Here is a 17,195-nt window from a genome sequence, read left to right as displayed (position 1 = left end):
TAATAACCAAAAACTAAGTTAAGCAGTAAAGTGTGAGCCACCTAAGAAGCGGAATTCATTGGTAATACTATATTTCGTGGCAATTAAACTAAAGGAAAATCAAATCTACGAAACAATATGCCAGCAAAACTTTGATGAAATGAATATGGAAATCTTTGAAAAGGAGTTTAAGCTGCGCTTCAAGACTGGGCCTCAGGAATCTGACGTTGTACATCACGTTGCCGAGGTTTCCTAAAAATTGTGACGTAAATTAACCACTATGGGCAAAAGCTACATTGGTTTTCATGCAATAAACTTGATAGATTATCTGGTAGTACCCCGATGCCACCATTGTGGCCATCTGGACCATGTACACAAGCACTGTGAACGAAGTCCGGAATGCTCTAGGTGCAGGGCTGAAGATCATGCACGGAAAAATTGTGGTAGAACTGGGGTGAGCGTTTCCTGATCCCGAAAAGGAAAGAAGACCTGCAACACCAGTGGGAGGAAGTTCCCTACCTACATGATGCTACAGCAGCGATTCATCGTTAGAATGAACTATGGCTGAGGCCACACCTGAACACAGTAAGCCTAAGAGTAAGTGCCCGAGCAAAAGGGAAAGGAATACAATGAGGACCAGAAGATTCCAAGAATTTTCATGGATGTTTGCCGAGTCTCGACTCGGAAAGTAGAGACGATGGACGTATATGTTCAAACTGAGCCCTGAGGTCAGCAAGAAGCTCCCTCTCCTCTAAGCCAGGGAAAGAGGTCCTCTGAAGATCGGAAACGGCCAAGAGGTCATCCTGTGGCAGGGAGTTCACCAGTGATGAAGAAGAATGACATATTTTCATTCTAAGAAAACGAGTACAAGTAAACAATGTGAGCAGTACGAGTGGCTTAACAGATTCACTTCCTCACAGAAGTTTCGGAGCCCGGGCGCTGTGGGCTAGCCGTTCTAAGCGCTTTAGTCCGAAACCGTGCGGCTGTTAAGGCCGCAGGTTCGAATCTTGCCTTGAGCATGGATGTGTGTGATGTCCTTAAGCCGTCGGCACACGGACCGTGCTGTCGAACGTTAACGTTGAGCGTGCCAAGTTCAACGTGCTGCTGAACGCTCAGGAACGATGCGACTTGTGCATACGGTACTTGGGCCCCAACGTAGCATACGCGATCGCAACGCGCTCCAGCGGCAGTTGAGGGATGTTTCTAGTTCGTAAATCACATTGTTTACTCAACGGGTGTGCCTAAAAATTCTTACGTTAGCTCTGTTAAAACGCACATTTCCTCCATCGTCCACGAAAAGGAAAGTACCATGTCCAATCAGTAAGGACAGAGGCTTATAAAAGTTCCATTACAAACAGTGCGGTACAAATTTGGAATACTTCTCCGCATAAGATAAACATTATTTCATCATTCTCACATTTTAGTAAAACCCCAAGGTCACTCTTACTTGATCACTGTTCCTACCCAGTAGGAGAATCTTTGCAACATGTGAATTACGAAGCGTAAAAGAAAAAGGAGCAAAATATCTTTATACAAGTAGCTGTCGTGTAGATTAAGCCAATCGAACAGTCACTCCTCAAAAAAAGGTGAACTTATATTTACATAACATCAAATATTATACTATATACTTATATTAAACTAATAATAAAGTACCAGAACCTAATAAAAATGCGAATGTTAGGAAAAACATTCGGTAGTGGCAAAACGCGAACCACCGCCCCAACACATATCGCAACAGCAGACAGTGACAGTAGTCATTACATTACACCAGCAACTTCCAAACTATATCTAACTATAGTATCTTCCCCCTTGCTGAAAACCTTAATCGTAGATATGATACTAATTGAAGTTTAATTATAACAAATTGCACCAAGAAACTGCGTTTTGGGTGGATCTTCAGTGCGTCGCTGCCTTCAAATAGCCTACTCTCATAATACGCAAGTTACAAAAATTCTTTTGCCACGAAAATATTTCACATTATTTTATTGGAACGAATCACACAGTTAACAAAGGGTTTTACAGTGATTCTCAATTTGCTGGTGCCCAGAAACGGCATATATACATATAGGCTTGAAATGAATGCCAATATGGCGCCTCACAACTCTGTGCTGAAGGGAGACAGCGTGCTTGTGACGTAGTTAGCGTTGTGCCATCTCATTGGTGCCATCTCATTTGCTGGACCTCCTGGGTAAACTTCTTGAGAAGCTTCTAGCAGACAGACTGACAGCACACTCTGCGCTGTGCGCTCGGCTTTCGGTTGGGAGTATCGGTGTCTAACACAATCGCCCTGGCGGCTGAGTTCTGGGGGGAGGGGCAGAGCGACTGTTAGTGTTAATGGGACTCTGTCCGCTTGATATCAAGATCAGGGGCAGGCAGCATGGTACTGGGCAAAGAAAGAATAAAGAGGGAAAATAATTCAAATAATGGGAATCCAAGTAGGAGACAAAGCAGAATTCAGAAGAAGGGGTGAGGAATTATGGAAGGAGCAGTGGGATGCTGATGAAACTTTGAGCAGAACTTACGAGTTGCTGCCGAATATCAGGGAGCGCCTGCTGCTCAGGTACTTCGAACCAACCAGAGGACAGCTGCACTTCCTTATCAGACAAGGACTGTAGCCGGCATGTCTATGTCAGTTCGGGAAGTGGGCCACACCATCACGTGACTGTGTCGCCACATAGGGCACTCCAGACCAGGTAGTGTACGAGTGCCCCCATTTTGAAGTCCTAGCATCACTACTTAGGCAACAGTTACCCATTCGCGCCAAACACCATCTGCTCAGGGAACAGGACATATTCCAAATTCTTAATGAACTTGCAAATGAAATATCAAAAAAAGTCTTAAGGGAGTTTCAAAGGAACAGTCAGAATAACACATCAATCAAGACTCTATGCACCTGACCTGTTCCGCCGGGGTGTGGACTTGGCTAGCCGCCTCATGGCTGGGATCTACCACGTCTCGGATTTTGGGGGAGGGTGCATAGATCACAAATTACAACAAAGCAATAATTACGACAGTAGTAATACAAACTTTAGGTTTGATGTAGGTTAAGGTAGGATGAACAGTTGCCGTAAAACTGCAGCGAATTTCAAGATTTAGGCCAGCCCGGTGCCAGTGGCATGCCTACTGGGATTAGTTCGGTGGACACGGCCGACACCGTAGGTTTATATATCACACAGGGACACCTATAACACTGCTAGCTTTAAGATGTGTACAATGTAGTATAGAATTAGAGTATAGACACTTTAAGATGTGTACAATGTAGTATAGAATTAGAGTATATACACTGGCATACTAACCCTGGAGGTTGTTCGGTAGTTAAGGTAACATGTAGAATGAACAATGATGGCATAGGCAAATGAAAATGTCGTGTGACTAGACCTCCCGTCGGGTAGACCGTTCGCTGGCTGCAAGTCTTTCGATTTGACGCCACTTCGGCGACTTGCGCGTCGATTGGGATGGAATGATGATGATTAGGACATCACAACAGTCAGTCCCTGAGCGGAGAAAATCTCCGATATAGCCGTGAATCGAACCCGGGGCCTTAGGATTGACATTCTGTCGCGCTGACCACTCAGCTACCGGAAGCGGACATGGCGTAGGTAAGAGATGCCCATAGTGGAGTTATAACGTAACAAAATACACAACTTGTACCAAATAATGTTTCTGACGTAACTGTAATGTTTATGTAGAATGAGTAAGATAGTGGGCTGCTTGTATATGAAATTGTTCTTTTGAATATTAAATTTAAAAAAAATGGTGTTTGCCCTTTAGTTTCCCTACGTCGACGAACTTACCGTCTAACAGTGTTGATATTCACTGCTACACCGCTGTACACATTTTTCATTGTTCCATGAATGCGAACAATCGTTTCGCCTTTTCAGTTCAAGAACTGTATCACAGAAAGCAGTCTGATACGAGCAGCGATGTCGACTTTTTAGCTAGTGACTGTGGTACTTGCATCTGTTGTTGCTGGATGTTACCACTGCAGTGTATTGGAGGAGACGTTTTGCGGAATACCGCCATATTCATATTTTTCACTTCAGAATATTTAAGGAGAAAGGAGTAGGAAGCATTACCTTTTGAATGAACCTCACACATTACAACACGGAAGCTCAAACGTCAACACAGATACCTACATCAGCTAAGATCAGAAATAAACAGTACCGTATTTTGTCTGTGAGTAATTCTTACTTAAGACGACCACAGAAAAATTAATAATATAAATCTAAAGAGATCCAAATGTAACTAAACAATAATCTTATTCGAACCTGACGACATTTAAAGTGGGCATGAATCGAGAAACAAATATCGCAATATCGGCCAGTAATAGCTTTAAAAGTAGGCACACAGAACCATGCTGCTTAAGAATAGCAATTGTCACAGAAATATGTACACTCTATCAGAAATAACGCCCACCGACTACTCAACCGTTGCTAACGGACAATGCAAATACTAGGGAAATCATCACAACACAGACAGAACTTACATATGTATATAATGTTCAAATCACAATCACTGCGTGAGTAAAGTTATCAAAATGCAATGAAATATTACTCTCTTCTATAGAATGGCCCATGACGCAATAAAGAATTTCAGTTCAAAAAATCGAGTCGGTTTCAGCATATTTTAAAACAACATAACATGCACGTACAAACTTAACCCCCTTTGGTACATAATGTGCAATAATTTACGCTGGCAGAACCTACGAGGGCGTGCTAAAATGTAAAGCCTCCGAATATTTTACCTTAAAGCTCTTAATAACTCTTAAATAAAAGAAATTTTATTATTATTCTGCATATTTAATCTTCCTGTATATATATTTATTTCCCTACATTGTTACCTACCGACAAACACCTATTTTCCAGAGAGATACCAGTTTGTTGAAACCGTTACTTCAGAATGTTTGACGTTACTGATGGAGCCATAACCTCACCTCTCCTTGCACCGCTTCATCATTATCAAAATGAAGTCTTCGAAGGTGTACTTCAAGTTCTGGAATCAGATGCAAATCGTAAGGGGCCAAGTCGGGGCTGTATAGAAGGTGATCGCCGATGCTGAACCCAAGGCATCGGATTGTGGTAGATGTCAAAACGCTCGCGTGTGGTCGGTCATTTTCATGCTGAAGGAGAGGATGCTGCATGTGACGGCGAATTCTTCGAATTCGTGTTTTCAGTTTCTTTGTGCACAGACATAACGCACAGTCATGTCACCTGCTACAAATTGGGACCCTATGGTAGCAGAGGCTTGCAATTGCATCAGCGAAGCAGGGAGGTTGACATATAACAACCCGTATTGAAAACAGAATAAACAATTTGGAAGCATTACTTTTCAGAACGCCATGATATCAGCTACCAAATAATAGATGCATGCCACAAAAGCATAATACTTGGTGATCTGCACTATTCTGCAGTAGGTGAAGCTCCTCCATTCGTCGTCTCTGGCTTTGGGCTGCTTTCTTCTTATGGACAACAGCAAAAGATAGCACCCGTCTCACGTCCGCGTAGATCGTTGCGGCTCTGCATACATGCTGTCCGGTTCCGCAGCTCTCACCGTTTCAGTCTCTCTCTTCCTCGCTTTCTGGCAATCAACAAACTGTCACTCACTCCACCACGATCACCGAGATCGGCCAGAGGGTCGCTTGCATCGATGCTCAAGCACATGAATTGCCCTCTCACGATGAGTTCAAATGTGTGTGAAATCTTATGGGACTTAACTGCTAAGGTCATCAGTCCCTAAGCTTACACACTACTTAACCTAAATTATCCAAAGGACAAACACACACCCATGTCCGAGGGAGGACTCGAACCTCCGCCGTGACCAGCCACATAGTCCATTACTGCAGCGCCCAAGACCGCTCTTCTAATCCCGCGCGGCTGCCCTCTCACGATGAGGGCCTCCACAAACCGCCAGAAATATAGTCACCAGCGGTGGGAAGTACAAACGTGCTGCCTCGCAAGGCAAATCATTTTTCTTTCCATCGGTAGTACGCTGAAAATATCTCGACAACATATTAAAGTCGGTCATGCACGCTTTGTGTCTAGTGGAAACAATCTCTTCGCTGAAATGCATTCTGTCCTGAGCGCAGGGGGAGTACAGCGCTTTGTACTATAGGGGCGGAGGGGTGACCGCTTCAGTTTCTTCTTGCTTGACGACCCGCACACACAGTCTCAGTAATGCACAGCATGGCACTGCAGCCTTTGAATACTGTATGCTAAGGAAATGTTCTCCTTGCGTGGACTGACATTAAAATCACACTATAAGTCGTAAAAGGATAACATGACGCATCACGAAGGAATAGATGTCATGTACATGTACAGATAAACAACTGATTACAATTTCAGAAAACTTGGATGATTTATTGAAGAGAAAGAGCTTGACAAATTGAGTGCCTTGGTCCGCCTCTGCCCCCTATGCAAGCAGGTATTCGGCTCGGCATTGACTGATGGAATTGTCGAACGCTACCTGAAGGATATCGTACTAAATTCTGCCCAACTATCACGTTAAATAGTCCAAATCCCAAGACGCCCATAGTGTTCCAAATGCACGCTGTTTGTAAGAGATGGTCCACATGGCTCTGAGCACTATGGAACTTAACATCTGAGATCATCAGTCCCCTTGACTTAGAACTACTTAAACCTAACTAACCTAAAAACATCACACTCATCCATGCCCGAAGCCGGATTCGAACCTGCGACTGTAGCAGCAACGCGGTTCCGGACTAAAGCGCCCAGAACCTCTCGGCCACAACGGTCGGCATGTAAGAGATACGGCGGTCTTGCTGACCAAGGTAGAGTTGGGCAGGCAGTCGAAGCACTTCATGTGTATGGGAGGGCATTATCTTGCTGAAATCTAAGCCCAGGAGACTTGCGACGAAGGGCAACAAAACGGGGTCTAGAATATCGTCGACGTGCCGCTGTGCCGTAAGAGTGCTGCAGATGGCAACCAAACCGGTTCCGCTATGAAATGAATTGCCAGGCTAAATCATCATCCCTGGTTGTCGTGGAGTATGACGGGCGACAGTCATGATGGTATCCCACCACTGTCTGGAATGTCTCCAGACATGTCTTCCTTCGTCCTCGAGACTCAGTTCAAAGCGGGGTTTACCGCTGATATCAGTTTTACTTCAGTCAATGAGATACCCCGTCGAATGTGTCCGACGCTGCTGGAAAAAGGTTTGTTGGTGTTCAGAGGTCAATAGTAACAGGCGCATGGGGCGCGGTGATCTCAGCCCCCTTTCTGCGAGTCCCCTATCAAAGATCCTTGTGGTCACTGTCACTTATTCCGGCCAAAAATCGTCGACTAGTGGCATCGCTCTATTTCAAATGTCGAGCGATGAGCCGATTACTCGGACAGGCTGCTTTGAGCCAAACTACACGTCGCTACACGTCGTCTCTGAAAGGCTGACATCTGTGTATATTGTTCACACGCCTGCCTGCGAGGCAAAGTTATTGTTCAGCTGAGTACACGGAATAAAATTCCCAAAGACTTTATGCTCTGGTGTCGACATGACTCCTGTTTACTGCGCTTGCCACAAGTGCCGTGAAATTGCTCTGCAGCGTCACACATTCATCCATCAGCAATCCTGAAACTTTTCTAGACGAAGTTCTGGTTCACCTTCTGCATTCCCCAAAATGAGAATGGTCTGACAATGACCAAGTTTTCATTCTTCCACCTTTGAGTTTCAAACGAAACAAATGTAAAAATGAAATATAATCTGATGAGCCAACGACAGAAATATGTGAAAAAATGATAGGAGAGTGCATCCCTCTGTTCTTTGACTATAGTGCTGGTATGGGCTGTCGGCAACTGTAAGTGAGGGGTTAAGATGTGTAAGGCATTGAAGAGAGTGTGTAATAAAAGAGGCTGGCGATGTGTATCGGGGAAAGTTCTGATTGGTGGTTTGCGCGGTTATTATATGAGTAGATCCTCAGAAGGCTAAAAACTGATCGGACCGAGCTGTCATGCGAAGTAGAATAGCTGCTGTAGCTAATTTCTGGTAGGAACGGTGCATCTCAGTGGTCCTGAGACAGGATGTTGAATGAAGGTAAAAGGAAGGCATTAATTGATGACAGTGGCGTGGCAGCACATCAGGCTCTTCAGCCTTTGATGCAGATGGTATGCAAGGTGTTACGTACACATGGGGTGAATATGAGAATCGTAGCTATTACTGTAGATGGTATGTACTGTCCCTGTACACTGCTAGGGTTGATACACCAGGTCTCGTTTTCAATATAGGTGGCCTGATTAGTCTTTGCAACCTGCTGAGGTGAAAACGGTAAGCATATTGTAGGCAGCGTGCATCGTCCCTATACACAGTTGCGGCGATCTTGTCAAGACTAGCCTTAATGCAACTATCATGTATAGTCTCTCCACATGGTTAGCACTGATGAAGCTGTGATGGTGGTTAATTCAGACAGCATGTTGTAAGTTTGAAAGTCGTGTGTTGTGGCAAGAGGTGAATTACTCCCGTGAACAGTGAAGAGAAAAGCCCTGAATTTTCAGCTGTGCATTCCCAACAATACTTCAGTGTCCACAATGAAACTGGAAACGTAATCTGAGACGTAATGTTTAACAGAGTAGGCACATACACACACACACATACACACACACACACACACACACATACACACACACACAGAGAGAGAGAGAGAGAGAGAGAGAGAGAGGTGGTGGGGAAAGGGGGTTGAGGGGGAAGGGAGAGAAACAAACAAACGAAACCACACACTCCTAAACCCCAACGATACCACAACATTCAAATCTCCCGGCAAGAACACCTAGAAAAACATGATGGAACAAGTAAATATCACACAAACAGTGAAACAGTGTGTATTAAAATGCTCCACTTGACACACTGTAGGAACACGAAAACGTAGGATCTACAAAACTCATCGATTTACAAAGCCTGCTCACAATCAGCAAACAACTCAACAAATTTTTTGGTAAAGTAGTACAGTAACTTAAAAAGTCCTAGTCAGAGAGTAAAATAGTGAAACCATGCTTACAAAACCACGTGATATAATCACAGTAGTACAATAAAAACGAAATAGAAAAAAGGTAAAATGATAACGGTAATGTCATATTAGGCCAAAAATTTGCGAAATTACGTAACAAAACGTTAGTAAATGCTTAGATTTGCAGATAACATTATGGAAGGCAATAATTACAGCTCTGCCATAAATACCAAACAGATTGTGAAGGACAATAAGTAATAGGAAGGTATATATTTAGTTTTAGTAAATCTGTCAGCAATTTTCTTAATGTCAATACTGCCATATCAAAAACAGGTGGATATGATAAGAGGCGCATATTCTTCCTATGTTGTTCAACAGTGAATAAACTGAAACCCATTGGAAATAATGGAGAAACTTTTCCGAAACTAATAGCAGAGAACTTGTGTTTTATCAAAACAGAAACTCATATCCTTATTACATGGCAGAAACATGGTTATTTGTGCGTTACCTGTCGTCACCGAGCGAGATTACGCAGCAATTATCACACAGGACTCGCATTCGGAAGGACGGGGTTTCAAATTCCCTTTCGGCCATTCACGATTTCTCTAAATCCCTTAAAGCAAATTCTGGGATCGTTCCTTATAGAAAGCACGGACGATTTATTTTCTCATCGTTCCGAACTTCGAGATTGTTCTCCGACTCTAGTGACCTCGCTGTCGACGGGACGTTAACCTCTAAGCTTCCTTCCTTTTGTCCTCATATCTGTCTTTTCGTTTAGCAGAGCAGTTGGGAGTAATTTTTATTTCTACAAATTTCGAGTGTATGAATAACATTTTTCGTCTTTATACCTTTTCACTCTAGGTGTTGTATTATAGGAGTGGTGTTAGTGCTTGCCATTTTTCTCGGGGCACTACGTTTGTAAGTGACTGCTCTGTTTGCAGGTGGTGGACTTAGCGACCGGGAAATGCCTCGGTCCAGGAGTCGATGGCGAGCTGTGCTTCAAAGGATGGACCGTCGTCAAAGACTTCGCAGACGAGGAGGGCTGGATCCACAGTGGAGACGTGGGCCACTATGACGCTGATGGCAACTTTTACGTCGCCGATAGAATAAAGGAACTCGTCAAATACCGCGGCGTCCACGTGAGTTTTAGAGGTTACATCAGTATCCTCGAAAATAAAACTGTTCGCATTTCTTTGGTGAGTACGGTAAACATAAAATGGGTCACACGTTACTGCTATAAATCAATCGAATACACTGATTAAGGGGCATGTTCATGATAAGAAAACGGTGGCCTTCGGAATTGTTCAAAAAAATGGTTCAAATGGCTCTGAGCACTATGGGACTTAAATTCTGAGGTCATCAGTCCCCTAGACCTTTGAACTACTTAAACCTAACTAACCTAAGGACATCACACACATCCATGCCCGAGGCAATATTCGAACCTGCGAACGTAGCGGTCATGCGGTTCCAGACTGAAGTGACTAGAACCTCACGGCCACACCGTCCCGCCGGAATTGTTCACGTCCTTATTATATTCTGTTGTATTCTCTCTCCTAGCTCTAAACTGTTTCAACGCAATGTTATTTTTCGTTTCCAGTATATATAGAAACCATTGCATCACATCTTCTCTGACGCCGAACATTGTATTTTGCTGCATTCGTTAACACGCACACACTTTACTTAGTTCCGCTTACATACAAGCAGAAGAACAACTAACTAAATGCTTTTCGTGCAATTGTTCATGACAGTTCTCAGAATCACTTTTGGTGCATAGTAGCAATAGAAAACTGTAGAGTGCATTAGCAGCAAAATAAATGACCACTGTTGAATTGAAACTGATGGACGTGCCTGCACTTGCTATTTCATTAAACTGTGAAGGCAGAAGGGAACATCGAAGGCAGTTATTGGTTACACCTTCCGTCCATCACTAATGGTGTTATCAGATTCACCCTTAAAGTCCTCCAAAACATCCATCTGGATATTCGGCACCCCGTCTTGACACAGATGAAACTACAGTTTGGCATTCGACAAACCTCTGTGGGTCTCAGAGTGATCCGCATCGGTTGACCTCGTAATAGTCCTATTGCTCCCTACGGACTCACGTGCATTTAATGAGACAAATTCCGTGCAACAGATAATTAATGAAACAAAGATGGTCCTAGCAAACATGAGACATGGGTGCTGTAAATCACGCAGTATAACAGAGTTTCCATCTAATCACAAAGTGAAACAGTTGTCTACATTTATTCTTACTTATTGCAATATCCGTTTCTGAGATATATGAATAAAAATTTATTGTTGGATCAGTTCGATTAATGATAATGCAAAGAATGAGAAAACCACTAACTGTTAATATGGGTCACTATACAACTAATACGTGAATACTGGATAATTCAAGTGGATGGGATAAAGCTGGAGTCTACAGGTGATTTATCAGTAGTTAAATCCACGATGATTACTCAGTGTTTGCCAGTGTCCACCAAGAGAAAGAAAAAGTTCACATGCAACTAGCATTTCCGCTTGATGCGTCTGCAGATGATCACGAAAGTATTAGATTCAGAAATATCCCTAGCCCAATCAACAGTCTGGTAAGTGCTCGTACATACTTTCACATTGCACGCCAACAATGCGATCTCTCACCACACTCAGTTCTCTGACTTGTGAACCTGGTGGGCAACGTATCGTGCCACAGGCTGCGATAAATCAGCTGAAGTCTCTAAGACAAATGATCTGCTTTGAGAACCGAAGTGTAATCTCGCCTCTATCAACAAGCGTGATGAACTGACATGTGCTCCCTTCTGAGGAGCACCCAGAACTCTGTTGTCTACCACGAATTGTTACCACGTGTAGCCTATTGTGTGTATCGAAATCTCTGTTCGTTCTCTATGCTGCAACTCCACGCAATCCCACAGCTCCACTGGTAACAGCGCTGCAAGGTACCGGCCTGTTGTACACTGAAGCACCAAAGAAACTGGTATTGGCACGCGTATTCAAATACAGAGATATGTAAAAGTCATAAAATGGCGCAGCAGTCAGTTTGCAACATCTTTGTCAGACAACAAGTGTGTGGCGCAATTGTTAGGTCGGTTACTGCTGCTACAATGGCAGGTTATCAAGATTTAAGTGAGTTTGAACGTGCTGTTATAGTCGGTGCACGAGCGATGGGACACACCATCTCCGTGGTGGTGTTAGAGTAGGGATTTTCCCATACGACCATTCCCCGAGTGTACCGTGAATTTCCGGAATCTGGTAAAACATCAAATCTGAGACATCGCTGCGGACGAAAAAAGATCCTACAAGAACAGGACCAACGATTACAGAAGTGAATCGTTAAACGGGGCAGAAGTGCAAGCCTTCCACAGATTGCTGCAGACATCAGTGCTGGTTCATCAACAATCGTCAGCGTGTGAACCACTGAACGAAAAAAACATCGATATGGGCTTTCGGAGCCGAATGGCCTCTCGCGACACTTGATGACTGCACGACACGAAGCTTTACGCCTCACCTGGGCACGTCAACAACGACACTGGACTGCCGATGGCTGGAAACATATTGCCTGGTCGCACGAGTGTCGTTTCAAAGTGTATCTAGATTATTGACGTGTATGGGTGTGGAGACAACCTCAAGAATTTATGGGCCCTGCATGTCAGCAGGCGATTGTTCAAGCTGTTTGAGGCTCTGTATTGAAAGTAGCATGCCGGTGTCGGCGGATAAATACGACATCGGAGGGCGTGTGTTATTCCGATTTATGATGCAATGTTCTTTTCGACATGTCTACATGCGCCGACTGTAGCCATCACGAAACACAGGAAATGCACTCGCAATTGCGGATATGGACTGCCATCAGCTGTAAATGGAATGACGACAATGAAAATTTGTGCCGGACCTGCATTTCAACCCGGATAACTCCCTTATCGTGAGGAATTGCTTTACCTTTAGGCTACCCGAGCATGACTCACTGCCCGAATCAATCTTCACATATGTTGTCAACCACAGTCCTCGCGATAGATGTCCGAAGGAACTTTGCATCGTACTTCTGAACAACACAGTCACTTCAATATCATATTAACATACAGCGTGTCCATCGAAACACTGTAGAAAGAGAACGACTCTTCAGAATGACGTGCACGACTCACGGCCATGCATGCATGTCCAAAGGGACATTGCATTGTAATTCGGAATAACGCTTGGACCGCAGTATCGTATTTGTCCGCCAACACCGGGCATGCGACTTTCGAGCAAAAGGGCACGTCAACAACGACACTGGACTGCTGATGGCTGGAAACATATTGCTTGGTCGAACGAGTGTGGTTTCAAATTGTATCTAGATTATTGACGTGTATGGGTGTGGAGACAACCGTAAGAATTTATGGACCCTGCATGTCGTCAGGCGATTGTTCAAGCTGGTAGAGGCTCTGTAATGGTGCGGGACGTGTGCAGTTGGAGTGATATGGGACACCTGATACGCCTTGATAGGACTCTGACAGGTGACACGTACGTAAGTCTTCTGTTTGGTCACCAGCATACATTCATGTTCATTGTGCATTCTGACCGACTTGGGCAATTCCACCAGGACAATGCGACGCCACACACGTTCAAAATTTTTACAGGGTGGCTCCAGGAATATTATTCTTCTCTGGCCACCAAAACACCCTATATATGATCATTATTGAAAATACCTGGGGTGCCTTGCAACATGATGTTCGGAAGAGATCTCCTCCCTCTCGTACTCTTACGGATTTATGGACAGCCGTGTAGGATTCATAGTGTCAGTTCCCTCCAGCACTACATCAGACTTTAGTCGAGCCCATTCCAACTCGTGTTGTGGCACTTCTGCGTGCTCGCGTGGGAGTTACACGATATTTGGCATGTGTGCCAGTTTCTTTGGCTCTTCGGCGTATTTTTGTACATTATAATAAGCATGATAATATACAACTTTCATGTGAACTTTCATAATTTCATTTAGTGTTCCGTCTGAACCACATATTTACTATTGTGTCCCTCAGCCAAGTACGTGGTCTCTTCCCTCTTCCATACCCTTGTTGAACGATCATAAAATTGCATGTCTTAAAATAAGCATAATGATATGTCATTTCCGTGTAAAATCATGGAATTTCAAATCGGCTTCAGCCAAGCCCGTGGTCATTAGTTATCACACCAGAATCGTTATAAAATGATGGCGTGTATTATAATAAGCACAATGACATAGAATTGGCGTTTGGAATCTTATTTGTGAATAGTTTTCGTTGTGAATAGGACTTTAATTTTGGCACCTGATCCAACCACTTGGTGGGTGCCTTGTAGATCGTTGTTTTGTAGCCTGAGAATCTAATTACTAAGATTTTCTTTCATCAGTACATGAATGGAAAGTTCATTTGCTCTTGGTAGCGACCTTATGTACATTCTTCCTTTTTTGGCTCGGTTGTCGCTATCGAGACTGGGTTTCCACATATAGTATATTTGAGTAAAAACGCTGCGAGATCCCACCGTCAACTCCTCTGTCCCAGCAGAAGCTGCATGCTGAAGGTTAGTAATTTAGTGGGATATTAGTGGATGTTTAAGTACATGAACGTCTCCTTTGGTGACCCAAGCATTAACATCGCTTCCTTACCAATGACCAGCACTGTGCTAGGTTAAATAAATCAAAATATCACTGTTTGAATTTATAATAAGACCCCATTTTTATCATAAATATTTGTTTGTGCATTGAAAATTAAATTTGAGAACATAAGTTTGAAGCAAGCTTGGTTATTCTTTGCAGCAGCAACTCTCAGGTGATTCATATCTACGGAGCGGTAAGTTAAATTCTGATCTTCTTCTATGTTTTCCTCGTAGCACATTTATTAAATTTCGTGCATGTTTCTTCTGTTTAAGAGGCTCCATCTTGCGTTTTTGTAAGGGTAAATTCACTCAGTCTGTGGCACAATAGTTCCTCACTGAAGAGCAAGCTCCACAGCGTCCGTCTGTAACACATCAGGGAGGAAGCAAGTTGCATAGCTAAAACTCTGTCTGCTTATATAGTTTACTTCTTTTGTTAGTCTCACTAGGATGGTTAGGATGTGTATGGACGCAGGAGGAGCTGGTTGCAGTTAGCGAACATCTGAACTTGTTTTTGGCTTCAGTCAATCACCTACAGGCTGCTGCCTCGGGGTGTGGCGGTGTCGGAGGATCTGGAACGTCCATGGGACATGTCAGGTGTCGTTTGCTGCTCCCACAGGTTCTGCTTCCGAGGCACTTCCTAGTGTAGCCGACACAGTGGATCCGGCCTCACAGCAGCGTGAGTGGCAGGTGGTCACGCATTCACCTCGCTCGAGGCGGAGGGCCAGTGTGACAGATCTCCTGGGCTTGCCCATTCACCCTGTGAATTAACAAGTGGCCGCTCCTTTAGCAGGATTCGAGGAGGCACACTGGGGGCTGGGTGTACTTGTTATCGGGATCTGCAACGTTAGGGCGTTATGGAGCCTCTTAGGCAGACAGCGTTCAGGTATGGAAAGAAAACCAATGTGTGCTCTGCACTTTAGCCAGGGGGCATTATCCGAGATGTGGAGGCGGCCTTACCTGCGGCTATCGAACGCGCAGGGTGCAGTTGTCTGGAAGTTATGGCTCATGTCGGCATCAATGACGCTTGTCGCATGGTTTCTGAGGCCATTGTCAGTTCATATAGGCGGCTGGCGGATATGGTGAACACTGCTGGCCTCGCGCGCGGGGTGCAAACAGAGCTCGCAGTTTGCAGCATTGGTCTCAGGGTTGATTGGAGTCCTTTGGTTTGGAGTCGAGTGGAGGTCATGATCAACGGTTTCGTTGACTCTGTTACAGTCTTGGTTGTGGATTTCGAATGGGGATTTCTTGGACTCCCCTTGATAGGTCAGGGGTGCACTACGCGAAGGAAGCAGGTATTCAGGGTTTTTAAGGGCATAGTTAGTTGAGGCGCACTGATGAACACTCGCCAGTCGATACATAGCAAGAGAAGTCAGACCACGTTGAGAGTAAAGATACTTCGACTGTCAAAATTTTATCAGTAAACTGTAGAAGTATTAGTAATAAAATTTCCGAATTTACTGTCTTCCAAGAAGGTTCTCGTGCATAAATTATTCTTGGGACCGAGTGCTGGCTGAACCCCGAAGTAGAAAGCTCTGAGACATTTAGCGAGTCTTGGAATGTATATCGGAAAGACATATTAGAGGCCGTTGAAGGATGGTGTTCATTGCAGATGACAATGATACTGTCTCTATTGAGGTTGAAGTTGAGTGTCACAGTGAAGTTATCTGGTCAGTTACAGCTGGTGTAGGTGAAACTAAGTTCATTGTTGGATGTTTTTACCGGCCAAATGATTCGGCAGTGACAGTTCTAGAGTCATTTAAAAATGATCTACTGCCAGTATCACTTAAATAACCAGATCATGCAATAATACTTGGAGACGAACCTACAGAGTATAGACTGCGAACCTACAGAGTATAGACTGGGATGTCTATGGATTCATTGCGCTGAGTGCAGACAGACGGTCGTGCGGTATACTGCTGAACACATTTTGTAAACTGTCTTGAACGGAAAAGACAGATCGCGGTTTAATAATGAAATTCGGAAGATGCTCAGAAAGCAGAGGCCGTTGCAATCACGGTTGAAAAGAGAACGCACAAATAACGTCAAGCAAAGGTTAATAGAGCTTCATGCGTCTGTGAAGTGATCTATGCGCGAAGCATATAACAACTATCACCATCATACGTTAGCAAAAGACCTGGCAAAGAACCCGAGAAAATTATGGTCGTATGTAAAATCACTAAGAGGCTCCAAGGTTTCCAATCAGTCCCTTGTTGACTACCCTGGTGTGGCAGTTCCAGGTAGCAAACTGAAAGCCCAAGTTTTAAATTTCACGTACAGGAAATCATTCACGGGGGAGAATCGTACAAACATACCGTCATTTAACCAAGGGACAGACTCTCGTATGGACGACATGACAATAAGCATCCCTGGCGTAGAGAAACAACTGAAAGATTTGATGGCAAATAAATTATCAGGTCTTGATGGAATCACAATAAGGCTTTACAAGGAATATGAGACGGCATTCGCGGCACACCTAGCTTGCATGTATGCTTAATCTCTCGCCAGCACGAAGTTCCAACCGACAGGAAAATAGGGTAAAGAACAGTAAAAGAACGGACCCGCAAAATTACAAACCAACATCCCTAATTTCGGTTTGCTGCAGAATCCGTGAACATATTCTCAGTTCGAATATAACAAACTTTCTTGAGCTGAGAACCTTACGTC

At 44.0% G+C, this 17,195-nt stretch overlaps 1 protein-coding gene across 1 annotated transcript in view; it reads left to right on the top strand.

Moving 5' to 3' along the window:
- The window catches only part of LOC124803230 (4-coumarate--CoA ligase 1-like), a 96,547-nt gene that overhangs the window by 64,330 nt on the left and 15,022 nt on the right, over positions 1–17,195 (top strand). Inside the window, exon 6 of the mRNA XM_047264409.1 lies at positions 9,872–10,069. Within this exon, the coding sequence (XP_047120365.1) occupies positions 9,872–10,069 (198 nt within the window). The remainder of the gene's footprint in view (positions 1–9,871; positions 10,070–17,195) is intronic.

The sequence above is a fragment of the Schistocerca piceifrons genome, chromosome 6, assembly GCF_021461385.2.
Source record: "Schistocerca piceifrons isolate TAMUIC-IGC-003096 chromosome 6, iqSchPice1.1, whole genome shotgun sequence".
In the NCBI taxonomy this organism is placed as follows: domain Eukaryota; kingdom Metazoa; phylum Arthropoda; class Insecta; order Orthoptera; family Acrididae; genus Schistocerca; species Schistocerca piceifrons.
This window is presented reverse-complemented; position numbering and strand designations above follow the sequence as displayed.